This window comes from Falco cherrug, chromosome 8 (genome assembly GCF_023634085.1).
Source record: "Falco cherrug isolate bFalChe1 chromosome 8, bFalChe1.pri, whole genome shotgun sequence".
In the NCBI taxonomy this organism is placed as follows: domain Eukaryota; kingdom Metazoa; phylum Chordata; class Aves; order Falconiformes; family Falconidae; genus Falco; species Falco cherrug.
Genome location: NC_073704.1, coordinates 32,388,093 through 32,415,458, shown reverse-complemented (window position 1 = coordinate 32,415,458; position 27,366 = coordinate 32,388,093). Strand labels below are relative to the sequence as shown.

At 48.8% G+C, this 27,366-nt stretch overlaps 1 protein-coding gene across 1 annotated transcript in view; it reads left to right on the top strand.

The window, feature by feature from the left end:
• Positions 1 to 21,576, top strand: part of ITGB5 (integrin subunit beta 5) — a 64,239-nt gene extending 42,663 nt beyond the window's left edge. Inside the window, exons 11-15 of the mRNA XM_055718990.1 lie at positions 14,460 to 14,682; positions 15,385 to 15,488; positions 18,981 to 19,097; positions 20,265 to 20,431; positions 20,988 to 21,576. Coding sequence (XP_055574965.1) covers positions 14,460 to 14,682; positions 15,385 to 15,488; positions 18,981 to 19,097; positions 20,265 to 20,431; positions 20,988 to 21,083 — 707 coding nt within the window. The 3' untranslated portion in view covers positions 21,084 to 21,576. The remainder of the gene's footprint in view (positions 1 to 14,459; positions 14,683 to 15,384; positions 15,489 to 18,980; positions 19,098 to 20,264; positions 20,432 to 20,987) is intronic.
• The last annotated feature ends 5,790 nt before the right edge of the window (positions 21,577 to 27,366 follow it).

Below are 27,366 nucleotides of genomic sequence, written 5' to 3'. Positions count from 1 at the left end.
AAGCCTTTGGTGCATCGCTCTGTCCTCTACTCTGAAATGCAGGTGGCTGTGGGAGAGGGGGAGAGAGCCCTCCTGCCTGCAGCTGGGGTCGGGAAGGGGCAGCTGGCTGCACAGCCCAGCAGCTTTTGAACCCCTTGGCTGTCTGCCAGGCAGTTTGACAAAGGAGGAAACATCTCGGCACTAATTGCATTCCTGAAGGTCCCATAAAACTAGGTGGCAAGAGGGAGAAGAGGCCCCGGTGAGGGCATCACGCATTTGCCTCTAATGAAGAGAGACTGGCTCGCCAGAGGCCAAGCTTCATTAGCTCCAGTGTTGCAGACCTATTTTTTCCTTGGAAGGGGGAGATGCAGAGTAGTACAACATCATCTTTATTTTGGTGTTTCTAGGCAAATTCCCCCTTAACCATCACTGCTGTTACTTGACTCCCTGTGTGGGTGTTGTTTGTGTGCTTTCAGCCCAGGACTGTGGCTGTGCACGGGAGCATTGCTACTGAGGTGTAAGTAAAGAGCACTTGCCATGCTGCAAGCTGTTTCACCCCCTAAAACAGAAAGGATCTCGTCTTGAAAGTCCACACTGCCTGAGCAACACAGCCACTGCTGGTAGTGCAGTTTTGTGGGATCAGGTCTTTTGTGGTTTCTCTTCGTGTTTTTAGAATTAGATAATAAATCAGATTTATAAATGCTTTGCAATTGTAAATCAAGCCCTGCAACTTCTCTCTAGCTCTTAAGCATCTGCAAGTGTCTTTATCGGTTAGAGATGACTAAAGGTCATGGCTGGCTAAAGCACAGTGAGATGGCGATGCCTCGGTGCGTAGGAGCTGGGAGTCTGGTCTCGCTTGCCGGTACAGGGCTTCTAGTGACATGAAAAGCTTGGGTCAGCAATAAGGCATTGGGTGTCACATTTGCAAATACGTGCAAGTGCCAGAATTGCTTCTGAAATGGGATTTAAGAAGTGACAGCTCATTGAAAGTCTGTGGCTTATTTCGCACAGAACAGCTAAGCTACATGCAGCACAACTCCAGGACAACTGCAGAAACCACTTCAAAAACTGCTAAGGACACACAAGTCCCCAGTATTTATTTCTGAACACTTCCCTTTCTTGGTTTTGTGAAATGGGGAAGCACTGTGAGGTTTTAGCCTGTACTAGGGCCCAGTGAAGTAAGGCTTTTCTGTTTAACAACCTCAAATTAGAAATCTCACTCCTGTTTCTGCAATTTGGTTTTGGCGTTCCCTGTCCCAGGCGCCGTAGCGGTGCTCAGTGGCACTGTGTTTTCGGGAGGTCTGTGGGGACGATGGGGGTGATGGCTCTGGTGCCAGCGTGGCAGTTCCTAGTTTTGTGCAATAGGGCCCTGTGCATTGAAAGCAGCGCTCCAGTTTGATGGCACTACTGGTATCCTCACCCTGGGGTTTCTGGTTGGGTCTGTTACAAATCATTGTGCCCATGGACATATCTTATGGAAACCGACTTTTTTCCACCCTTACTTTTGTAGTTATTTTTCACCTACCCAGTGGTAGTGCCTGGACAGAGGATGCTGGTGTGTATCTGAAAGATCAGGTGTGGGAATAAAGGTGATCCAGATTTAACCCTTTTTTTTCTTGCCTTAATTCTCTAAATGCCTAGTGGGTAAGCTTTTACCAGAAGTTGCTGTTAAGAAAGAAATAGGTAGTATTTGATTTATTAACTTCTGAGGTGCAGCTGATGGGTTGAGCGTGGTTTGGGAAGGAAGAGGAGCTTGCTTGTGCCCACTGCCTGTGCCCGTGCCAAGGCGGTGGTGGCATTAAAGCAAATGTAGCTGTAGCCAGAAGGGAAGAGGGTTGCCTGCGGCAGAAAAGAGAATAGGGAACGGAGACAAAACCACATCTGCAATGTTTTCTTTTAAGTCATGTCAAGTCTTGTTATCTTTAGGTTTTTGATTTTGGGGCTTTTTATACAGTTTCTCTGAAAAGGTGGAATCTGAGCACTGCCTAGCAAAACAGGACCTGAAGAGGAGAGATGAAATAACCTTGTGAGATGTGGAGGTTAAAAATAATCCTTTGGTTGTTGCTAAGTGCTTGTGCAGCCGTGAGCCATGCAGTTATGGAGGAGATGCGGCTCCGTCTCTAGGGTGGCTGCTCCTTAGGTCAATCCTGTTCTGCTCCCCAGGCTGGAGGAGGATGGGGAGCACATGTCTACCAGCATCTCTGAGGCTTATTTTGGTGACAGAGGATGCAGTGTCAGCTTGCATCACCATGATGCAACCTTGTGGTGCAAACCACCACTTTGTTAGTGGTGCCAGTTATTAGCAGCAGGTGGGGGGCTTGGCGGGGGGGCAGGCAGCAGCTGCATGTGCTGTCAGGGCTAACAGCATGGGGAGGGTGTTCTGGGGTGAGCTGAACCTAGTAAAGTTCTCTGAGCTGAAACCCTTTTCCATTACGGTGGGTTATAGGACTACTGTGTCTCTTTTTCCCCACCGAAGGTCAGGGAGCTAAAAAACCAGCTGAGGTTGAGCTAGAAAACAGAGGGGTATGTAAGTGCTGTCATGCTGCGTGGGGCACAGGGTGCCCATCGTTCCTTCTTAGCAGCCAGCAAACCTGGTTTCAGGCATCTTGGGGTCTCCTGCCTACTGAGCCACTGCGTAGCCCAGGGGGACCTTATGGCCAGAATAAGTAACGAAGAGATGGCACTGCAGTAACATCTCACTTTTAAGATGTGGTCAAGACTCAGTCAGGCTGCATGTTTATCCTAGAGCTTCCAAAAAGCCTTTGTCCTTGCTGCATTCCTGTTTGGCCTTGGCTTTTATTGCCTGCAGAAACTGCTCAGCCAAAGTCCTTGCCCCGAGACGTTTGCATGGCATAAAACAAAAGAATCCCCCTGAACAATAAGAAAAAATAAACCTCTGACTTGCTGTGTCCCATAGCAGTGAGGAGCTGAGGTGGGAGAGCCTGGGCCTGGTGTTGCTGCTGGATGGGCATCCCCTCTCCAGCTTACATCTCCCCTCCACCTGTGAAACATTTTGGCTGCAACAAGAATAGACTGCAAACATATACTGAGGAACAAATCAAATGGGGGACCTCCGCTGTCCTCTTCCTTTTTCGGGGTTAAACTGGGAAGCTGGGCATGTTCTGCTTACTTTAATCATGTGGATTAGTGTAAAAAGATGTAAGGTTTAGGTCATCTCCATTTACTCCCACCCTGTGGGTCAGCCTAATGCTATGTAATGTCCAGGTCAGCTGGGGCAGGCAGGGCTGGGGGCTGTGATGGAGTCAGGCAACTGAATTCGCCTTGACCCTGCTCAGACCGATGCTGCTCTTGCCCTGCAGACAAGCAGGGGTTTTTTGGCTCTGTGTCTGATGTTGTGCAGACAAATGACAGCTGAGCCGCAAATCAGGAAAAATTACTCTCTTATTTTTTTGAGCTTTTTTTTTTGCCTTTTTTATTTCCCTAACACATTTGTTTAAACTAGATCTTTTCTGATGTCAGTTGTTGATATTCCTGCATTCATGCTTGACCTTCCATAAAGTGTGGGATCTGCTGTGCCATTGCAACATTTTGGGGAGGCAGAGCATGATTGCTCACACAGTGATTTGGAAAATGTTTCCACAGGCAGGGAAGGAACTGTGGAGGAGCCTTCTGCTGCTGTCACACGTAGGATGCTGGCTTTCAGGTCTCACTACGGTGACAGGAGCTGGGATCATCCCGGACTGCTTCCCATGGTGCCTTCCCAAAAAGCTGGGTCTGGCAGTGCTTGGCTTGGGGGCTGTGAGCTCTGAAAGCAAACACTTGAAACCTCTCAGTCTTTAATGGGGAACGTAATTGAGAAATTCTCTGCTCTTTACACAATGTGAAGAGGATGAGAAACCACCGGGATGTGTACTGGAGGTTCTTACTTGCTGTAGTCAGCCCACAGTGCCTCATGCTTGCATTGTACCCTACACTGGGGTGGCACCTTCTATGATGGGAAGCAGGGATGCTCAGCCCCTGGCTCCCAGATAATTTGAAAGGGTGGAGACTCCCCAGGAGCTGTGAAGGTGGCTGGCTGTTGTTCGCATACCTCTTCAGCAGTGTTTCAATTCTCCTTGCAAGCAAAGGGCATCCTGAGCATCTATCACTATTATTTTGGAGGGCTGGAGCCAGGCAGGGAAATGGAGGCACTTGCACCTTGTTGGGGTGTTACTGCTGACCATTGGTATCTGTCACCATGTGTTAATGAATTGCTTGGTTTTCGTAACAGAGGAGCCAGGGAGGATTTTTATTTAAAACACACCCTCTGCCAGTGCAGGCTTTCTAGGTCGCGTCGATGGGCTTTGGCTGGGGCACATGTTCCCTCCTCTTGGCAGCCCTAAGCCAAGAGAGACAGGCACTCCATAAACCACCGTCTCGGAAGAGACCTGTCCTTAATGCTGTCTCGCTGGAGTCTCTGCAGCCAGCTTCTCACTCCCGACAGCTCCTTCACTCCTTGCAGGTGGCTTTGAGGTCTCTCTGTCTTAAGCTACCAAATTCATCATCGTGTCCCATGTGGTTCTGGGTGTGCTCATCTCCAAGAGCTGTGGCTGATAGCCCCAGTGCAGAGAGGGGCTGAGAGCTGGGTGGGATGTGTCTGCATCCCAAATTTGATCTTCATGAAGTCACTATTTGCCTGGCATGCAAATCTTCGGTGGCCTTTTGGAGGAGTGGGGGTGACTCAGTGCGTGTATTTCTTTGTATCTCTGGTTCTTGGGAGGCTCCTGAAACCTCCCAGCCACTTCCCCCTGGATTGGCATAATTTCCATCCTTCCCCAATCTCTCTCTTCTGCTTCTTCTCTGAATTTATCTTTTCCCCTTTAACAGTGGTTTCTGTTCTCTTTCCAATTTAATCCTGAGACATGTGCTGCTCCCCTCTGCTGAGAGCGTGCGCCTCCCCGTCCTGCTCCGTGACCATTCAAAAGGCTGAAGATCCCAAGGGGTTCAAATGGCTGCTGGGCTAGGGCAAATGGCACAGGGTGACCCTTGCCCGCTGGCCGTGACCTGTGAAAGCTTGGCCAGTGCTTGTAGCTGCAGCATGTAAAAATGCCTGGTTCCTCCTCTGATTGCTCTGCTAACAACCTCCCATGTCCCCCAGCGCAGCTGCTGTGTTTCAGGTCAGAGGTGGTTGTGTTTCAGTGCAGGTGGATGGTTCTTAGCAAGAATGCTCTGTGTTTGATGTGTGGGCTCCTCCGGTTTTCTTTCACAATAAATGAATTCAGTGTTAGGTATTATACCACCAGGCATTACCGTTACATCTTTGCCTGTTAATATTAATTGATTATCTGGGAGTCGGACTCGATGAGCTTTATGGGTCCCTTCCAACTTGAGATATTTTATGATCTTTGCATGGATTTCTCATGGGAACACAAATGATACTTCCATTCCTGTTTCTGCTCAGTGCTGTGTTTATTCTTCATCATCCTTTGTTTTTCTGGCAGCAGGTATACCCTGCCTGCCCTACCTTGCTCACGCTGAGGGTTTGTGTTGGTTGTTCACACTGAAACAGCAATTGAGTTGGACTTTCTTTCCCCAGCATATCGCGTACTGCTTCGCCAGAGTTTCCATTTCTGGCACGAAGGAGCAAGGCTGCCCTTTCTTACCCCTCCCTTCCCCCTGCCTGGGCCCTCATTGCTGTCAAAGTCTTGCAGCTCTCCCCAAATCTGGCAGCAGCTCCTTGGAGGACCAACCCACACAGAGCGCTGCTGTTCCTGCCTCTTTTCACTGGGGTTTCTCCTTGTCCTTGAGCGGACCTTTTGCAAGCATTAATGCATGCTAATGAGGCATTAAATGCCAGGGCAGAATTCAAGAATAAAGAAGTGACGTCTTCAACATTTATGGGAGCCAGAGCTCTGTCTGTGGGTCTCTGCTCTTAAAGAGGCACAGCATGTGGGTTGCAGCTGGAGGTGTCATCTGATGGTGCATGCATGTACCCAACCCCCCCCGTCGAGCTGCAGCCACCCCCTCCCACAGCTGGGAACCCCATATCTGAGAAAAGTAGAAAGCTCCAAAATAAAAGCAAGATGAACTTTGAAAACACAGCTCATTGCCTACTTGCTCCCCTATGAGAGAAGATGGTCTTAGAACAAACTCTCTTAAATGCTCTGCCTTTATGGCCAGCGTCTCACTGAGTTTGGCATTTGCATTTGGTCCTTCTGATGACAGTAATTAACAGAAATAAACATTTGGAATTGAATGCTGTATTTGGGGTTTAGAGGCAGATGAAAGCCTCAGACTGGCAGGTGAGTGAAATTCTGGGTTTCTGTATTTCTTGTTGACATGCACTGACAACTTGGGATTTTTGCTTAGTTTGGATTGAAAAATTGAATTTAAATACTTGAGCTGAAAGGGAAGTATAGCACAGGCTGTGGGCTCATTCTTTCTTTCTCTCTCTCTCTTTTTTTTTTGTCTTACTTTGAATGAGATTCTGACTTCTTTCAGCTTCCTTGGGAAGGGAGGAATCTGTTCCAAAACCATGGACCTTTGGTGAACTTGCACCAGATTATGTGTTTGCATCAAAACACAGAACTGGGCAAGGCTCCCACAGCATGGATCCTGCAAAGAAAGAATCTCTCTCTGCTCCAGAGCCCAATCCTCTTAACAAGGTCCAGCTGAAAGGACATTTAGCCCACTTGGGCTTCAACAGGGTGGGAATTACACTGCTTTTCATTTGAAGGATAAACTGTAGAATTTGCCCCTGGAGTTCAAGCATTTGGGATCATGCAGCTTTGTTTTGCAGCCAAGTTTTATTTTAAGGAAAAATCTGGAGGTTTTTTGGGTGGTAGGAGCCTGCTCAGGCACCAGAGCAGGAGGATGAAGTTCATCCTTCCTGGAGGCACCACACATCAGTGGAAGGGTTGCAATACTATAGCTTTTCTCAAGCCTTTCATCTGCATTTCATCTAACTGCATGCTCACCATATGTCACCTCATATTTCTAAATCTTCCAGAGTCTTCACGGTGACAAAAGTTGGAGGCTAAATGTAGAGTTGTATAAGCAGACCTAGGCAAAAAGATGGGCCAAGAAGTATGTAAGTAGGGGAGAAGCTCCTGGTCCTGGACCCATGGGTGTTGGTGGTATCTGGACAGGGTTGGGAGAGCCAAATGGAAACCAGTTTTCGTCAAGCAGTTTTCTTTGTCAGGCTTTGTGGGGACAAAGGAAACAAACAGGGAGAGCTGCATCGAGGGAGTTTTGTGAGCAGGTCTCATCTGTTAGGGGGGCAGAGAGCTGGCTGGAGAGAGGAGCACTGTGGTAGAACAGGCACTGGTGCGTTCCATGGCAGACCCAGTAAACCCTCACACCCAATAAATGCCTGTATGAGAAGGGATGGAAGTTGATAGAAAAGGGCAGTGGCACAGAGACTTTTTTGAGTTACAGGATTGGAGAGAAACACAAGAGGGAGAAAACCCAGAAGATTCATACCCCCGTACACCCCTACCTTCCTCTCTGGCTTACAGAATAGTACAAATTATTAGCAGTTTCTGCAGTGCCTTCCATGTCAGGTGCTTAAGGGATGACAAAGACAAGGATGAGCATGTGCCCAGTTTGGTGGGATGATATTTGGACCCACAGCTTTAAGGGAACCAGCACATTCATCCCAGTTTCCCCTGCTTGGGTTGAAGTGCTGCATCTCTGGGAGCATCTGGCAGCAGCCCTCACCCTGTATCGCTCCCTGCATCAGTAGCAGAGTCAGCAGCAGAACCTAAAAGCTCCAATTCCCAGCTCTGGGTCTCCATCCAAAGGGCCACGTGTGGCAGGCTCGGCTGAGGCACTAACATAAGCAAAAGTCAAGAGATTTGTGAAGTGCTGAGCTTACTTAAAAAAAAAAAAAAAAAAAAAAAAAGTAAGGCTTTATTTTAAGAAATGCAGCTTTAGATCTCCTTCAGGAAATGAGTCCTCACTGCCCGTCTTGGCTTTCTGGTGGATCATCAGCAGTATCTTGTGATTGCATTTCAGCTCCCCTTCTGCAGCAGAGAGAAGGAAAATGAGGAAAGGCTGGCCAGAGCTGCTGCAGGAAATCCGCCTGCCCTGGATTGCTTTCAGCTGCCTTCATGAGACAGCAGTTTCCAAAGCCCTGTTTTCCCTGCCCAGTGCTTATTTAACCCAGAAGGTCCCAAGTGAGTGAGAAATTGGGGGGCTGAGGGTTTTTTTTGTAATGACAGTGCTGCAACGTGGGGGATGCTGGCAGTAATGTGGAGCTGGTGGTGGGGCTTGTGGTACCCAAGGCTGAATCAGCAGCTCAGGTGTGTGTTTATTCCTTCAACTTTGGTTTCATTAGTCTGCATTTGTGATGGTATTTTTGATGACTGGTGAACTCAAGCAGCACTATTATTGAAATAAAGGCTTATTTAAAGCCTTGTCAATTCTTGGCCAAACCCATGTGCTTCAGAATATAAATAACCTTTGAAATTAATGCAGTGGGAAGATGTACAGACCCATGGTGTCTGGTGTAAATAATGTACAGAAAAGCACTATTTGCTTATCGCAAGCCTTTTAGCGTCTGTTTTGTTGTTTCAGTATTGCGTTGTGGATCAGTGAGTGTGGGCAAGCTCTCCTCTGGAGTGACTGGAGGTGGTCAGTGAGTGCATTTCAGTTTACACAGAAACACTGGACCTTTGACGTTTGTGTGTCTGTGTTTATATGGTAAGCTCCTTTTCACAAGGAGGTTGTTATGCTCCATAGGCTCCAGAAGTTGGGGTTGCTCCTGCCAACCTGCCACCCTTGTTTCCCTGACAGACTAGTGTCCGCAGGCAAGGGGTCCTAAGCCCATCCCCAGTATTTAAAATTTCATGAGCGTTCCCTGACTTCCCACCGGTGCTGACCATCTGGCAGCAGGACGGTGCCGCGGGCAGGCTGCCTCGCCTTGCCTGGCCTCTTGATGTGCAGTGGCGGCTGCTTTGAGTCATGGAAAGCGATTAGTGGGGAAGTCAATGATTTATTTGCCTAAGCAGGCACTGTGTCTTACCATAGCCCTTTCCCAAATGGAAAGGTCTGTATTTTCCAAGTGTTCAAAGCCTCTGCTGCCCTTCCTCCTCCCACTCAATATGTGCCATTCATGGAGCCTCTCCTGCAGGCGTTGAGCACTTTAGCTGGGAGATTGGCTGGTCTGGTACAAAACCAACACTCAGGCAGTGCTCTGTGTTGGTCAGGTTTGACTTCTTCTCTCGTAAGCAGATGTTTTTGGTGCATCCACCCCTAGGGAGTACAAACAACGTGTGGTTTCTGTGTTGGGACTCCGGGTGATGGGCACAGCAGCCAGGGCTCATTAAAGGGATGGCACCAGGGAATCTGGAAATTTCTTGCCATAACTTATTTCTCTTAATTGGTTTTCCTGTGGCGTTTCAGTGGGTTTTTTCAAACTAGTTGTTCAAGTAACCGAAAATCACAAAAGCATAGCATTTTGAAGGTCCTGACCCAAAGCCTGGATGTGAGCACGGAGGCACAAAAATAAGTGGTGTGATTTAATAGGAAGAAAATGCAGTATGGCCTTTCCCCTCCCAAGTGCTCAGAAACAGAGAACCTGGCTTAAAAATCATCAGGATTTTTTTTTTTTTTTGTATGGTAGGCATATCAATTTAATTTTCTAGAAGGTGGGGAAAAAAAATGAGTGTTGGAGAAGCTTGTTTTCAAACCCTGTCTCACCCTCCGTAAAAGCTGGGGTCATTTTTTATTTCTTGCAAAAGAAAGCTGGTGCTTTTCTGTAATTTTGTGGTCACCAGAAGCAGTGGGTTTTAGCAAAATTACGTTCTATTAAAAGACCTAGTGACAGAGCTTTTAGCACGTTGCTTTTCAGACCTCTTGGTGCAGTGGTGGTTGGGGCAATTCCTACAAGGCAAATAGTTATCCCAGAGGGCACACAAGCTGTCCCACCACACACTCGGCCACTGCAGGGTCCCCCTTTGCAGCCTGCTGTCAGGAAACCCGGGATGAAATCAGGGTCAGAGGCTGGAGGGTTCTGCCAGAAGCTGCTATCCTGATTCCTGCTCACCGGCAACAGCCCCACGCAGGGACCGGACCCACGGCACACAGCGCTGGTGCCAGGCTGCCCAGCCAGGTTTGCGCGGTGCTGGGGTGAGGGCAGAGGGGATCGGGTGTGCGGCTGTCATCCCGGCGGGCAGTCGAGCCAGGGGGAGAGGCAGAGGTGGCTGGGGTGAAACGAGGACAGTTGGTTGTCCTGCCAAAAGCTGCCTGAGTGACATGAGACGTGCAGCCCAGCCAGGGCACGGCAGTGGGATGGGAATGTATTTCAGGGCAGGGAGAGAGATGGAGAGGCTGGCTGGGCTGCAGGTCTCGGTTCGTCTTGGTGGCCTTCTTGGGAAGAGGGTGCCTACAAGCAGTGGTGCACCCGTGGCTCCTGCCCTGCTGGATCCCAGTCTAGTACAGGTTTAGTCTGGGAACTGCTCTCCCCCCACAGAAGCATCGCTTTCCTCTGCTACACCCTCCCAGCGTGTTTCTGCAGCCTCCTTGACATGTGTTTCGTGTTAGCCCCTCCAACAATCAAGAGATGGCTGGAAAGTATGTTATCAGATTCGGAGGGAGCATTTCATTTCGCAGTTTGATCTGGATCTTTTAAACATCTAAGCTCGTCTTATTTCAAGGGTGAGAACAGAAGAAAACATCTCTTGTTATGTTTGGAGAACATAATTAATGTCTTTTGGCTTCACAAACCAGCTTGAATAGAGAACATGCAAACTCAAAGAGTTCGAGGGCATTAAAGTCCAGGGTAATGTCCTGCACCATGAGATTTCTTCTGGTGCAGAGATGTCTCAAAATACACTCTCACTGAGTACACGTTCTCATCTTGGAAATGAAACTGGGAAGTAAAACTAGGTTCATCATCCACATAGTGGTGGAAGGCTTACTGCAGGCACGGTCTTACATGACATAGGGACTGCTTAACCCCATCAGCACTGCGTGTGACCATAGGATAGCTGTGACTGGAAACATGCAGCACATTTTGCTGCAAAATACACAAATACCAGGTAGCACTCTGTGTGTTGCAAGCCTCAGCTCTGGGTCACCATCACCAAAAGACTTGCTGCCACATTGCCTCAGGGCTCCTCTCAGGCTGTGTCCTGAGCAAGAGGACGGAGTGGATTCCGATCTCCAGTGCTCCAGGTGGATGTTGAGAAGTCGGGTGACTCATTGAGAAATAAATGTATCCCGCTCACGGCATTTCTCCAGTCTTCATGCTGTGTGGGAGATGGATGGAGAGCACCAGAAGTGGAGCTCATGGTGCTTGCAGGAGTGGCCACTCTTTCAAGCTGATCCAGGCAGTGAAGATCTTTGCTGTTAAAGGTCAGCATGGAAATTCCCACTCTTGACACATTCCCCATGATGAGTTTCAGCCAGTGACTTGTAATGTTGAGCCAGTGTGGCTAAGGCAGAAAACACATTTCAACATTTTAAGCTCACACCCCATACTTAGTCATCCTCATGTACAAGGGCTTTCTCTTCATCCCCTTTAATAACTACAACTGCTTGCTTTAAGACGCTGTTCCTTAAGTCTTCCAGTTGCAGTGGTTTAATAGGATGAATTGTTTGGAAATAGCTGTTTCCCTTCCCTGGGACAGTAATTGCAGGCTCCATCCCCAGCCTGCCGGGGGCTGGAAGGGATGTCAGTCTTTCTAGCCTGCTATACTGGCCTGGCACTGACTGTTTTAAAAACTGAACCATTTTATGGTCCAGGGACAGATCTCCAGTGGACTCACATCTCGTGCTGGGCTCTGTAGTGTCCTAGGAGGACTGAGGTAAGGTTGATGATACAGGGGCTCTACCCCTCTGCCCAAGAGCAGGGAGTGACTCCCACCCAGATCGGGACCATGGGGCAGTATGAATGCAGTTGGCTTTCTTCCATTCACCCTCACAGCTTAAATTCAGGCATGAGAATATTTACATGAATTCCTAATGCCGGCTGCTTTGGATTCCTTGAAATAGTGCCTGTTTAAGAAAACGATGATTTACAGCTGATTTGGACACATGCATTACCAGGGAGGCACGAAACTTGCTGTGTGTGAGAACCTGATTGCCTGTATTAATTGTGAATATAAGCCAGCCACTCTATTTGATTTGCTTGTGTCCACGGGCTCAAAATCAGCTTTGAAGGGAAGGGGCCAACTAAACCTGCCTGGATGGATGTGTCTGGGAAAGGGCGAGGCTGTCGTCATGAAGGCAAACAGAGCAAGGGATTTTTAGTCTCCAGCAGATGTAGGCAGGGAAGGAGGTCACCTCTAGAGATCTTGTAAACATAATCTCCTCTGTCTAGTAACGTTTGAGTTTGCAGGCTGGATCCAAAGCAAATGGTGGGAATGCAAAAGAGGCTGAAAGGGGGCAACTTGTGATGTGCTGGGACTTAGAAGATGCCTAGTAAAACAGAAGGTGCTGCCATGACTTTTGGCAAGGAATATAGCTTGACAATCCACAGCCTCTCTGGTAATTTTGGAGTGGTGGGAGAGGCATGGAGATCAGTAGTTTTGTGCCGATGAAAGGAGCGTGTATGTAATTTATCTCGTCTGAGGTGCTTGAGGCTGTTTCCAGTGGGAAAGCTGAGCTGTAATTAGGTTGCTGATGAGCCTCAGATACAAATCCCTCAGCTCTATAAACTATATCTTCAAAGGCATCCCTTCTCCTAGGGACTGACCAAGGAGGAATTCAAGCAGTATTTCCAGCAAGCTGATGGATGCCTTTGTGAAATCAGATGCCCAGCAGCCAGCCACTCCACTTACCGTCAATGAAAGCCTTAAAGTCTGTTGACTTTCTCAGCCCATGGCTAAACCCCATGGCTTTACTTCAGTAAAGGAGTGCCCTCACTGGATCGGGTTCTTCATCCATCTCTGCTGCGAGCTGCCCCTGGGGGGAGGTTCAGCTGGTCCCAGCAACCTTCCTGGTACTGGCTGGAATGTAGAGGTCTCGCTTGGACACAGGAGATGGTGCTTATTAATTTAATAATTTGTGAAGGCATTTTAAGGTTTTGGGGAGTACTTCTTAAGCAAAACTATTAGTAAAGAAGGGTAGAAAGACCTTATGAAATGGTTGACCTGCTAGGCTTTTTGCTTCTAAACCCTGGGTTCAAAACCAGCAAGGAAGCACTGTTCCATTCCCATCTTCATATCTCTCGATGCAGACAGAGAAATAAGAGACTAACTCATACAAAACTCCAGCCAGCCCAGTAAACGTGGAAGCTCTCACAGGATCCCCCTCTTTTACACCGTTTTGAGGGCTCAGCAGTAATACTGATCTCCAGAGCTCAGGGTCCACAGTGGGCAGGGAAGTGTGGAAGGGAATACTCCTTGTTGAGTGGTGTGGCCTGGAGAAGGCTAGGCTTGGGCCACCCGCTATGGTGCAGCAGCTCTGCCAGGAAAATCTGATGCTGTAGCAAGACTGAGCAGAAAACTGGTCGCAGTCCGGCTGTGCTGCCTCCTTGTCTGGTTCATGGGCTTAGCAGCGAGATCACATCAACTGCCACATCCTCTGGTGCCCTGAAGTATTTGTCCACCCAGTGCCATGCCTCTGAGATGGACACATCTGGTTGGAGAAGCACATTTCAAAATGCTGCTGCCAGAGACCCTTCATCAGCCTGAATACTTCTGGTACTGTAGTGGCAGTGGAAATCACGGTACTAGACTAGCCATGGCCCTCCTAGCACAGCCACAGCCTTCGGGTGGGCACACAAGTGAAGCCAAGCAATGCTTAGGAAGCACCGGGGTGTGAATGACAGAGATGCTGCTCATCTTCTGCAGGGGTGGGAGGCGCAGTGCCGTGCAAGGCCCAGGTGCACAGGGGTGGGCACCAGGAGGCAGGTGTGGGGAATATTCACTCTGCGGTAAGCAAGGCGTGTGGCAGCACGCTGCTGAAATGTGCTCTCGGCTGTTCTCTTTGCTGTTGTCAAGCGCTGAATGGGGGTGCGCCAGGAGGGTCTGAAAGGGTACCTTGAAAACAGGGGGATGCTTGGGAACCCTCATCCAGAAAGAGGAAAATAAGAGGGTAACAAGTTTGACGCCTGGATGGAGCATGTGGTCTCAGCCAGCTAATGGTGTTTGGGCGCTACAGTGGTTGGTAGGTGGTTATTCCTGGCGTGGACCTGGGGTGAAAGTCACCTTGCCCAGCTGCAGGCTGTGTCTGCCCAAGGGGAACTGCCCTGTTCTCCCCATGGTCACCATCACTGTTAGTACCTCCCAAGGGCAGTTTTTGCCCCTGTTCTGGCCACCTGGTCCCACCTAGGAAGGGAGAGGTGCCCATTTGTCTTGAGTGACTGTAGAGGGAAGTTGGGGGAGCTGTAAACCGGTATTTTTTGCTGCTAAATATAGATACTAATTTGATATTTAGGTGTTTTCCATTGCCATCTCTTTGTTACTCTGCCAAGTAAGGTTTCTCTGGCAGCTTTTCCTGCTGGGCTGCTCGTCCCCCCTGTGCAGGGGCAGCCACAGTGCCGGGCGGTGGCCCAGGATGCTGCTGACACCTCCTCCCTGCTCTCCTCTCAGGCCATGGAGAATGTCACTGCGGGGAGTGCAAGTGCCATGCCGGTTACATCGGGGACAACTGCAACTGCTCCACCGAGACAGACAGCTGTGTTTCCAGTGATGGGCAGATGTGCAGCGGCAGGGGCACCTGCATCTGTGGGAAGTGTCAGTGCACCGAGCCGGGGGCTTTTGGAGAGACGTGTGAGAAGTGTCCCACCTGCCCAGGTGTCTGTAGCACTAAAAGGTACTCACGGAGGGGTTCAGGAGGGGCTTCTCACTGGTGGGAAGGGCAGCTCTTTGGTTCCTGGGAGACTTTTCAGCTAAGGACAGGGGTGATTAGCCCCAGGCAAGCCTACACTGCTCAGAGCCCACGATAAGCTACATGAGAGTATCCTAGGTAGAGGAGCGACAAGTGTTGCTGCCCAAGTCCTCATGGAGGTTTGGAGTTTTCGTGTCCCTGTTGGTTTCCAGCACTATCCTGTGCTGCAGGAAAGCCTGGCAACCTCAGTTCTGCTGCAGCCTGAGCTGCAAACATCTGGGCCCAGAGAGCTACAAGCTGCAGAGGAGGGGAGGATGGGGATGACTGCCTGACTCGCAGCTGTGGAGGCGCCCTCGGCGTCAGCCTCAGTCTGGCATGGAACAGCAATGCTGTCTGCCCTGATCTCAGGCAGGATGGATTTTGCAGTAGCTGATGTGCAGCTCCTGACATCCAAAGGGCAAATGGACCCCAAACCTGCCAGCTGTTCTGCACCTTCATTGAATCCACTGCTAGAATAAATCCATCCTTCAGATGAAGATGCTTGGCCCTGAAGTTGCTCTTTCCTTGTGGTGCTGATGTGCAGCCTCCAGCCCAACACCCAGGGAGTCCCTTTCCGAGGGGTGAATCTCTGTGTTCACGTGGTTTCTTATGGGTGCTTAATCTTCCCCTCCATGTGTCTTTCTGCAGGGACTGCATTGAATGCAAGCTGTTTAACTCAGGAAGACTGGCTGATAACCAAACCTGCCAAAAGCACTGCAAGGATGAGATCATCACCACGGTGGATGTTCTCGGTAAGTAAGCAGCAGCAGGACTGCGCACGGTGGGAGCCAGTGACTGTGGTGTTGAACTCCTCTTAACCAGACCAAGACATATCTGTAAAGAAAGCCTTAGGGAACACCTGGTATTTAGAAATGTATGTGTGTATGTAGAGTGTATATGTGGTATGTGTGACCCTCTGTCTGGGTTGTAAGCTGTGCTGAAGTAAAAAATCCCTTTGATTTTAAGTAACTTCTTACCACAGCTATCCACTACTGCCAATGCAAGGAGCAAAGAGCGGGATGAGATCAGATGAGACAGTAGATGATGAGCTGTGAGAGAGTGCAAAATGACAACATATCACCCAAAAAGGCATTCTCTAATCTTCTGAGAATTCATCTTGGAAGAAGTGAGCAAAGGAAGAAGAAGAAAGCAAAGCTGTTCTGGAGATGATGAGTTCTGCTTTAGCGAAACTTACTGCTAGCAGTCCCCCCGGCAAGCCCCTCTCCTGCCCTTTGTATCCTCTTCTGGAGGTCACCCCACATGTGTGTCCTTCAGCAGATGACTTTCTTCCTTTCTTTTGAAGCTCCATTCTGGGAGTCCCTGGTTGTTATTTAGGGTAGCAGAGGGGTTCCAAACTTATGACAGCTTTAATTGCAATCCTGACCTTGGCCTTAGCAATACTGCTTGGGGGGAGGGATGGAGATCAAGCAGGGATAAGTTACTGTCCACATCTGACATTTCCTCCTCTCCCCATAGTTTATAGAAGTGCTCTACCTTGCTCACCCTTTCTCTCCCTTCCTGCCAAACTGTCTGCAGGCAACGTTTTTCCCATTGACTCTTCTCACATCCAGTGTCTAGCTTTTAAATTACCACCAGTGGGGTTCCCTGCTTTTCCCTTTGGGAGCCTTGCTCTCGTTCTCTCCATCCTCCCTGCAGTTTAGCAGGGACTGCACCTACACCGGCACACTGTGAGAGGTTACAAGGCACTTCCAAACCACACCAAGTTCCTTTCTGGTGCCTGCTTGGCCTGTGTTTCTTAGGAGCCAGCAAATACCAGGTACTAAAGCAGCACTCTTCTGCCTGGGTGTTGTGCCATGCCAAAGCCAGCTTTTGTGCTCACTGCACCCAGGGAGGTGAGGCTGGGCTGGGGTTTTCCAAGCCCTTGCATGGTTTTCAGAAAGAACCACAGCTAGATTTCTGTCTTAAGACCTTTTTTGGGAATTATGCTTATTCTTCTGTTGAAATGCTGTTGTCAGGTTATGGGGGATGCTGAGCTCTTGGGAGCTCAGGTCACTCTGCAGCTTGGAGATCTGTGCTGCTAAAGGAAAGGGTAAAACAAAATATTCCTAGTGAAAGTCCTTGGAGACTACAGACTTCTTCACAGGCAGACTCAGGCAACTCCTGGTCCTCAAGTGCTTTTGTGTTATGCAGCACTTGTTAACAGTCCCTGCTGAGGCCAAACGCTGGTATTTGTCACAGAAGGCATAGGTCTGCATTCTCCTGGCAGTGAAGGATGGGACCTTCTTAAGTACTGAGTTACAATGAGCATACCCTGGAAGATCCCAAGTGCCTTTTGGCACTGGGTATGAAGCAGCCAAAGCTTTGTAGAGCAGAGGCACCTGTCGTTGGATTCATGAGACAGAATTATGCTTTTTGGGAAGCTTCTATGACTTGAATTGTACTCTGCAGGATCTCCTTCACTTCTGCAATATTACATTTCCACTCCTGATGGTTCCAGAGACGAGCTTTCAACATGAGAAAAGCATGACATGTCCAGTGCTGAGCAGAACCTGCCAACAGCACACGTCAGTGGACCTGAAAGGTCCATGGGGCCATCACACCTCACTGTGGACATCTGGTCTCTGAAACCTAGTAAAGGCCAACAGAGATCATTACTATCAAGACTATAATGACTCTAATAATGGTGCAAGGACAGGAATGAGAGCAGCTGGGCTTGGAGGAGCTAAGATTTGCTGCTAAAGTCAGAAGGGCATTAGTCAAGAAACATGGAAGTTTTATCTATATTAATCTAATTAGTATTTTGGTTTGTAACAACCAGCACTTCTCTAGCCCTGCCTTTGATACCACTTGCAGGTAGAGCAGGTTTTTTTGTCCCAAGGTAGGAACAGCTGAGGTTTGTCCACACCAGGAACCCCGTCAGGACTCACCAGAGGGGCAGTTGTATCTGGGCTCAGAGCTGTTGAAATGGAGAGTGTTAATCTTTCTGCTGAAAGCAGGTCAAAGGCACTGAAATGAAAGACAAACAGACAAGAGAGAGATAAGGGGCTGGAATAGCAGTGGTCATCAAGACGATCATTTTTCAGCATGACAGGCACACATACAAGTGAGGAGGAGAGCTGGGGGAAGCATTTTCCAGGTGCCTAAGCCAAGGTCATATCTTTGCCAGATGCCCAGATCCCTTCCCCTCCCTTGAAACTCTGAGCCCCAGCAGGCCCGCAGAGATGTGCTCCTGCAGAGCTACCTGGCATGGCCGGAGGTGTTGCCCCATCTCGCTCCAGGCACCATCTCTGCAGCAGGGACACCCCAAGGCTGCACCATGCAGGGCAGTGGCTCTGCTGAAATCACCCCTGAAAGCTAGAGCTGCAAACCCCAGATGATGGCTTTGCTGAAACTTTTCCATTGCTTTTGTGAAGCAGCCTTCCCCAGGAAGCCTCTAATAGTGACCAGAGCACGGTGTGTAGAACAGGCAAACAAACAGCACCCGGATGGCCGTGAGAATCAAGTAGTCTCATTTCTTGCAACTCCCCCATCTCCGCAGCCTCCTCCCCAGCCAACTCCTCCCTTCCCCCTCCTCTCCCATTTTCCTCTCCTATCTCACTCTTTAAAAACAAACTTCTCAGCTGTTTCCGGAGCTGGAGCTGCTCGGTACAGCTGGAGCAGGAGCCAGCCGTGGGCCGCTGCTGCTGCTGGCCCTGCCCCTGTCCTCACAGGCTGAGTCTCTGCCTCTTGCTCTCTCCTCAGCTTCCACTCTTCAAGAAATTTAACAAAATAAGAAGAAAATGGCATTTATTGCCAAAGCAGACTTGTGTGAAGGAAGAATGTGTGTATGTGTGAGGTTGTGTGTTTGCCATGCAGCGTTTGCCGAGTGCCACGTTTTCTCCAGCAGTAAGTCTGGACACTGCTCGGTTACAATTTGCAGGGATCGTGATCAAACTGTGCCGCTTTCCAGGCTTGCTCCCCGTTCCTCCACTCCCAGCTGCCAGTGGGAAGGTCTGTTCAGCTTGCAGAGGAGAATTGTGCTAATTCCTAATATGAAACCTGTCAACTAATTCAACCAAGTGCCATATTGCAGCTTTAGGCACACCCCGTTAGAAAGGGTGACTAGTTCAAAATCAGGGGAACACACACCATTGCAAGTTGTTAGGGGGGAATTAGCTTAATAAGAAGAGAGCGTTGGAAGCATTTCTGTAAGAAATTGGGATACAAAAGTTCTGCAATCTTTAGGAATTTTTAAAATATAAAAAAAACAAAATAAAACTCTGCGACTCTGTATCTCGTTTCAGAAACGGATGACCCCAACACGATCCTCTGCGCCTACCCAGTGAACAACTGCGTCATGAAGTTCACCTACTCAGAGCTTGCCAGTGGGAAATCCAACCTCACCGTCCTCAAAGAGCCAGGTTGGCTCTCCCTTGGGTTTCCTTTTAATAGCACAGGCTGCCTCAGGAGAGGTGACAGGCTGCTGGGGAGCCTGGTGGGTTGCAGAAAGGCTGGCTCCACTGCCTGTATGAGGGCATGCATGAGCAGATGAACCAAGATGATCTAAAACAAAGTGGTTTACAGTGCTGTATCCCAGCCCCAAATGCTCCCAACTTAGTAAAAAAGGATTCAGAGTGAAACATGCACCTGAGCCACCAGCATTGCTAGCAAGTGGCTGCAGAGATTTCTGCCAGCTTGGGATGCTGAAATTAAATCCAGCCTATTTATGTAGCAAAAAGCATGCCGTGTACTGATTTGGAGATACAGCCACTGGGAGCAAAATATCAGAAGAGAACACCTGGTGCTGCTGTTGGTTAGGTCAGGATGTTAGGAAAGCCCACATCACCTATGGATTTCTGCATTGCCAAGGAGCTAGCTCTGGTCCAGGCGGTGTAAGGGTTGTGTGCCCTTGCTCCCCTCCCCAGGCCGTTTCAGACAGCTGTGCTTCTCAGCATTATTTTAACCACGTGCAATGCAGTTTCTCACAGAAAACCCCACATGGTGTTGTAGGACAAGCTGGCGAGCACTCAACAGTAGCTTCTCGCAATCTGCTCTGGTCCTCCAAGGCACAGGCCGGTATGGGAAAGTCTGAGATATTGCACGTTCTGTTTTATTTGTGCTGCAGCTTGCACTTAATTGAAAGACCAGTTGGTTAGCCAACAGTTAATATACTTATTTAAAGTGCCTAGTGATCACCTGTCTCCATGTGGGCCAGAAGCTGAGGTGGCTTTTGCCAGAGGCACCTTAACCCTCTGTGTCCTACATGGGTCACCTGCATTAAAGCCAGCGTCACTGTTGGATGGTGGCACTGCAGCACTGCTCTTCCCCTCAAGCGCTACGTGATATCCTGGCTCCAGTGACGTCCATGAGACCTGTGCCTTTGACCTGCCTCTAGCCAGGAATTTATTTAATAGAAAAAACCCCTTTGGCTTCAGAGAGGACTGTTGCTTTTTTTAATTTAGTCACTGCTGCTAGCACTGCCCTGAGGTCACTTGCTCAGTGGCTGTGGTCCAGGTCTTTATGTCCTGGTATCCTGATCTGGGATACACTCACATCATAGCTAATTACTTTTTCCCCATTGTTACCAGCATGCAGCTCAGCCCCCAGCGCTGTGACGATCGTGCTGGCAGTGATCGGCAGTGTGGTGCTGATCGGCATCATCCTGCTGGCGCTCTGGAAGCTGCTTGTCACCATTCATGACAGACGGGAGTTCGACCGATTCCAGAGTGAACGTTCCCGGGCCAGATATGAAATGGTGAGCCCAGGGCAAGGGTGCTGCTGATGGGGGCGGGGGGAGGGGAGCAGTTATTGGGATGGGCCAGCAGTAAACAGCTCTGTAGTGATGGAGAAGGGTGGCAGGTGTGAGGGATGTGGTTGCCTGTGCCCTGCAGTATCTCGTGGCAGGGCTCCAGGGTTTGGCGCATCACACTGCCCTTCCCCTTGGCAAGTTACAATACCAAAATTATACCCAGCCTTTGTGTTTCCCAGCAGTGCGGGAGGGCTGAAGGAGGTAGGGGAGTGGGGACCAAGCCCTCACTGTGGTGGCAGACAGATTGGTCAGGTCTATGAGGGGGACCTTCCAGGATGCTTTAGGTGGGGTTGCTCAGCATTTGAGGGCGTCACCTGTGCCTGCAGTTTGTCCTGATGGACAAACACCACTGCTTTGGATCTGAATGCACATTTCAGTCAAAGCCAAGTGTAGCAGTATCTCCAAATTAATTGGCACGAGAAGGGGAGTTTATACACTTTTTCACCATGACATGGACTTTGTTCCTGACGTTTGTTCTTTGTCTCTGCTCATTTCTCCAAAGGCATCCAATCCTCTCTACCGAAAGCCTATTTCCACGCATAACGTAGAGTTCACGTTCAACAAGCTCAACAAGTCTTACAACGGTACTGTTGACTGAGGGGGTCTCAGTGCCTGAGACTGCTGTGGACAATTGCTTGACTGTACATGCTGCCTCCCCACTTGAAGATGGGATCCTCTTCAGGGGTGAGAATCCTTTACGACAGGACTGGTCGATGACCAAAGCCTTTTATTTGCACAGTAAGGAGAAAAGTCTGGTTCATTCTGGAGGCATGGACACAAAGGCAGGCTCCCCACCCGTGCTGATGGACTCTGAGCCGTGTGCGACTCCGTACCCCAGCTTTCTGGATATATTAAACCTGCCAACTAAGTCAACCAAGTGCCATACTGCAGCTTTAGACATATCCCATTAGAAAGGGGGACTAGGTCAAGAATCAGGGGAACCCACACCATCGCAAGTTGTTAGGGGGGAATTAGTTTAATAAGAAGAGGGCGTTGGAAGCATTTGTGTAAGAAATTAGGATACAAGAGTTCTGCAGTCTTTAGGAATTTTTTTATATAAAAAACAAAATAAAACTATTGTGCATATATGATGCTGTGAGTAGAGTTCATTGTTTCCTTGTTGAGCCCCTCACCAAAACCGGGGCTTGCTCCTGCAAGCAACAGTGGTGCTGCCTGATTGATTTATTAATGGAGCCTTATCGGTCAAAGCATGGCTATAAAAATAGGAGCTGGAGCCGCAGTGCCTGCGCAGAAGGTATGTTGATTTAATACCTTGGTGTTGACCCAGGGCGGGGAGTGCCACAGGGAGCTCCTGCTCCATGCCAGCAGTGTTAAACAGACGGGAAACTGGTAGGAGCCCAAGGGAAGTGGGAGTTGAGGCTGAGGAAAATAAATCAAACACCCATTCCTTGGGGTGTGCAAGTAGGCGTCCGGCCCGGGTGGATCCTGCCTGCAGGAGGGCAGCTGGGAGCGCGCAGCAGCACAGCCAGACCTCTGCTGCTTTTACCGGAGGACTATTGCTGTGGGGTCCAGCAGAGCCTGGCTGGACAAGCAGGGGAGTCCTGAGCTTTTGGCTGGGAAGGGAGCTGGATAAACCCCCGTGTTGTTGCTTCACAACATACATTTTACTTCGGTTTTGTTGGGTTCCCCCCCCAGACTGTTCCCCCAGCCCCATTGTTTTCCTCTGGAGCTGGGGACAGCTGCAGCTTTAAACCCACACAGACTGCAGCGGGGCTGCAGCGCCAGCTGGAGAAAGAAGCCAGAGCAATTGCTACTGCCTGCTGGTTTTTTTTTTTTCCCATTTTTTTTTTTCTTCTTTTTTGCTTGTCTCTTCGCCCTGAACAGATCATGCAATAGTCAGCTGAAGGAAGCTTGCCAGGGAAAAGCAAAAACAAATGGTGTTTATTGTTTTGACTTGCTCTTCTCATTGGAAAAGGGCCATGGGCCCATCCTTCCGGATTTATTTTTATATATTTGGTTTTGCCTTTATAAACAGAAACTCTTATTTGCTCAATATAAACAGCTCTCCATCAAGAACTTTATGGTCCCCCCTCCTCCTACCAGCAGTACTGAAGAAATGCAGCAGACCATACTACAAATACCACCAAACGGGGATTTTTAGGAGTGTAACAAGTGGCACATTGGCAGCATCGGCGCTGATCAGGTGTGGTAAAAAACCCCAAATACATGAAATCTGTATGCTGCCTTCCCACTTGATTCCACTACATTTGCCCTAGCAGGGGCGGGGAGTGGATACATCCTGCAAACAAGTGCAGGGGCAGGCTCTGGTTAAATGCTGGCATTGCCTTGGTGTAACCCACCCATGGGTGGGCTGGGGCTGCCCTGCCTCCTCCCTGCAGCGTGGAGAGCAATAGGGCAGGCTTGAGCACTGCAGAGGGGTGGTTCTTCAGAGCTCCACATTTCCTATACGATATTGAAGTCCAGGCTAAAGTTTGCAGGCTGAGATGTTGCATAGTGAATACCTGGGACTAACGCTGCCAGCTGGGAAGGAGCATTCATGGGGCAAATTTGGTTCTTGTGATCATCGCACTGCCTAGTACCAGGCTGGCAAGATAGATTTCATCACTGTCACAAAAGAAAAAAATAGAAAACAGTCAAAAAAATAGAAAACAATTAAAAAAAAAATCATCACAGATAGACAGAGCAAGTTTTAGCTTGGTTCACGTGACTGCCTCACACAAGCCATACTGCCCCAGGCATGGAAAGGGGGAGCAGGAAGGAAAGTGGAGGGAAAGGAAGGGCAGGAATGTTTTAAACCAGCTTTGCCACCCAAAGCAGCAAACACTGTGAATGCAGTGTGAATACAGCTCTGCTGCTGTTAATTTGGAAGGGACCGAGCCGTTTAAAACTAAAGCCACCCCCTTTGCTTTCTTCCTTTGCACTCCAAAAGGAAAGGCACAGGCATGTCTCCCTGCCACCCTTTCCCTTGCAGATTACCTGTGGCATTTCCCAGCTCGCTGGGCTAGTGCCGAGAGAGCAAACAATCAAGGTAGCCATAGGGAGCCAAGTTTTGACTCACTGCTAAGGGGTGGTTTGGGTAGGGAGAGTGGAAAAGAGGAGTGCAAGAGCCTGGGGACAGGACTGTAGATGCCCTCCTTCCCCTGCAAGGGGAGACTCAGCTGTGAAGCAAACTGGTCTGCAGAGCAGCAGGGGAGCAGTGTGGGGGCGAGTATGTGAGGGAGGGGTGACACAGGCCAGGCACACAAGCTGGTGTAAAAAAAACGGAGGGAAGAAGGCTGATGCTGTCAGTGAAGAGCATCCTGCTGCCCAAGGCACTGCGCCAGGCAGCACAAAGCAGCCCCCCCAAATTTAGCTTCTCTGCAATATTGCATCCAAAAAAAAAAAAAAAAAAAAGGATGTGATGCTAAAAACAAGGCTTTGCTTTATTGTGTAAGCAGATCTGTCTTTACCCTTGCAAGGTTAGTGAGAAGCACAGTCATGGGAATGGTGTATTTCAGTCAGCAGCAGTTTATTTGTGTCTCTAAATACAGGCAGCCTGACCACAGCTAGCATTCCTGAATGAAAACTCCAGCAGGAAGCATCAACGGCTCACATGTGATGGAAAAATGTCAGTGCTTGTCTGGCCAAGCTGGAATCCAGATGCCATTGCAACATCAGCTCCTCCTATTTCCCTAGCCACAGCTGGTAGCTGCTGCTGCACAGCCACTGGGGCTGGGGCTCACCAGCATGTTTCCCCTGTGCTGCTGGTGTTTCTGGGGGAGAGAGCATGGTATCATGCCTTGGGAAAAGTCGAGGCCAATGGCAGCATTATGTGCTTTGTTAATTGTGGAGATGCACCGTAACCCTTTGCTGTAACACAAACCTGAGTGAGGTGTGCCCTCTTTGCACCCTCTTTGGCCTTTATGGTTGAGTAAGAAGGTGCTCAATAGTTGGAGGCAAAGCCCAAGCTCTGGAAGATGAAAGCCCCACACTCTTGAACCCGTTTAACCTTGCATTTCTCCATGTGAAAAGCAAATGAGCTAGTGTCTTGAGGAGAGGGTGACTGACATGCCTGGAGGAAATAACGAGGTAACTGGCTACACCTGCAGCCCAGCAGCATCTCCTGGCCCTTATAGCCCAGCACCATCCCCATCTCTGAACACACATTGAACTGGAATTGGGTGTTGTTCCTCTAGCTCTTCTTCGCTGCCAGCCTGCCAAAAGTCAAACCAATGCAACACAACACAGACATGGGGGTTTAGCTCATCCCTTTCTCCATGCCCACTAGTCAATGCTGGTGTCTGCTGGATGGAGCCCAGCAGGAACTTCTCCATTTGGCTGTCATGACCCAGAAGGATACCCAGCCTGCAGGTAAGCAAAGGTTGTAACCATGGTTTCACAGGACTACATCATGGACAAGGATACAGAGGCTTTATTTCCTAAATTATTTTAATGTATTTTACTACAGATCACCACAATCAAGGCAAATATACTTATGATTAGCAAAACAAGTATATCTATACTAGAAATTACTACCATGAAGCAAATACATATTTCAACAGCACTAGAATTCAGTATTAGCAGCAATGAATATTAGTAGCAAGTATATATTTCAGTTTTGCAAGTTATTACAGAACTACCACTAGTAAAGCTGAAAATTGTTTAGGATGAGAGGAAACAGCCTCAAGTTGCATCAGGGGAGGTTTACAGTGCCTATTAGGAAAAATTTCTTCACCAAAAGGGTGGTCAAGCACTGGAACAGGCGGCTCGGGGAGGTGGTTGAGTCATCACCCCTGGAGGTGTTTAAAAGATGTGTAGATGTAGTGCTTCAGTACTTGGTTTAGTGGTGGATTTGGAAGTGTTAGGTTTACAGTTAGACTAAATGATCTTAAAGGTCTAGTCTAACCTAAATGATGGTATGATTATATGCATGCCTATATATATATATTATATATATCTACATGTCTTTGTGTGTGTATATATATATACACACACAGATATATATAAAATGTTACCGGTATCAAGTGCTCATCAAACCCATCTCAGAAATGGGGCCAATCAACCCTGGACAAGGTCTCGCTTGGATGATGATTGGCAACACAGAGCCTGGAGTCAGCCCAGTGTCCCTGGTAAGGGCCCGCTCTGCCAACGAAGTCTCATGGGGAACAGGAGTTCCTGCACAGACATGAAGAGAAAGAGTCTCCATTTGGGGTAAAAGGTAAGTCCTTTTTATACCACAGAGACATAAAGGGGTGTAGGACACCACCAGCTGGAGCAGCCAATAGATGCCACTAACTTCTGTTTTCATCTGGCATAGTCAATAAATGATGATCTTTTCTATTCTTTCAGACCAATTTTTTTATTTCCAGACTGTTTTTCTCTGTCAGTTTGAACAGCCGCTGTCATTTGCCGATGATTCCTTTCTCAAGATGTCTTCCTCCTTTTCCAGACCTTCTTTTCACCTTCCCAGATGACTAGTTGCTGTTACAGTTCCTTGGTTTTGTGCTTTGCATTGCTGGTATCTTGGGGTGTTTCCAGTTTCTTGCAATCCAGCTGCACTTCAAAGATGCCAGCTGCACTCCTCAAGCATGCCTCTGGTTCCCAGGCTGGCAGGCATTTTCTCTGTCAGCATCTGAGCAGACACCTTCACCTGTTCAGTATTTCCCCCCTTACAACCAGGTGGTCTTTATGGCTGCTCCCTACAGCCACTGACTGGTCACTGGGAGTGAGACTGCTCCATGCATGGTGCATCTCTCTTGCCTCCTAAAGTGTGAGGTGGGGGAGAGTCATGTCCATGTCAGGCCCAAAGTCGCTGCAACTCCTGGGAGGGCTTCTTGGTTGAGGCACAAGTACACAGTACTGCTTTGGGTGACAGAGATACACATGGTGCTTTCATACAAGATAAACTCCAGAAAAGCATGAATCCTGCAGCTAGGAAGGGCCAATGTCTCAGAGAAGCGCTGTGCCCATGCTCCGGGCAGGGGCTGCTCTTGGGCTCTTTGGTGGACATGTTGCTGAATACTGATGAACACTTGCATGTTCCATTGGTTTGGCTTTGTTAGTGTAGAAGCAACAGGCAGTGTTCGTTAACACCCAGGTACCCCTTCATGTGCCTACAAGATAAACCTCAGCCGGGTACCCCTTCGTGTTGCTGAATAACATTCACTTTGTGTTCCATTTGTTTGGCTTTGTTAGCGTAGAAGCAACAGGCAGTGTTTGTTAACACCCAGGTACCCGTGCCTACAAGATAAACCTCAGCCGGGTGGCCATGGGTCACTGGCTGCAGCCAGCCCTGCTGCGCCAGCTGGCACAACGGCACCCACCACATCTCCTTGGGGACAAAGGACTCCAAGCCATGTCTTGCCAGGAGCTAACAGTGCCCGCCTGAGCTGTGACTAGACCAAAGCTGCCACAGCTGCACCTACACGGAGGGGGGCTGACTACACGTCCGTCGGTTTGTACTATAGGTGCCTGTAGCCCCCCGCGCCTGCTCAGCTCCCCTGCACGGCAGCAGCTGCACAGCCCCCCTCGGGCAGGACACCTCCCAGGCTGACTCCTCGAGGCTGAGACCCTTCACCCTATATCTGACATCTATAACAAGGTAAGCAACATTTTACGTTAGGCTTAAAGATACATTGCGTGCTAGTGACATTTCTATACCCAGCTACAGCTTAATTATTAGAAGTGTAGTAAGTAGTATTTTAACACTGTCTAAATTATTGTCTAAATCATCATTAATCACCACCTAAATTATCATTTAAATCATTGTCAGATCATTGTTAAATCACTATTAACATTCAGTTATTGCTTAATCATAATTTGATTAACATTTGATTTTCATCCAATCATTAATTACTATTTGATCAGCATTGAATCATTAATAAAACCCTTTTAGTTAAAGGCACAACAATGACTTCTCT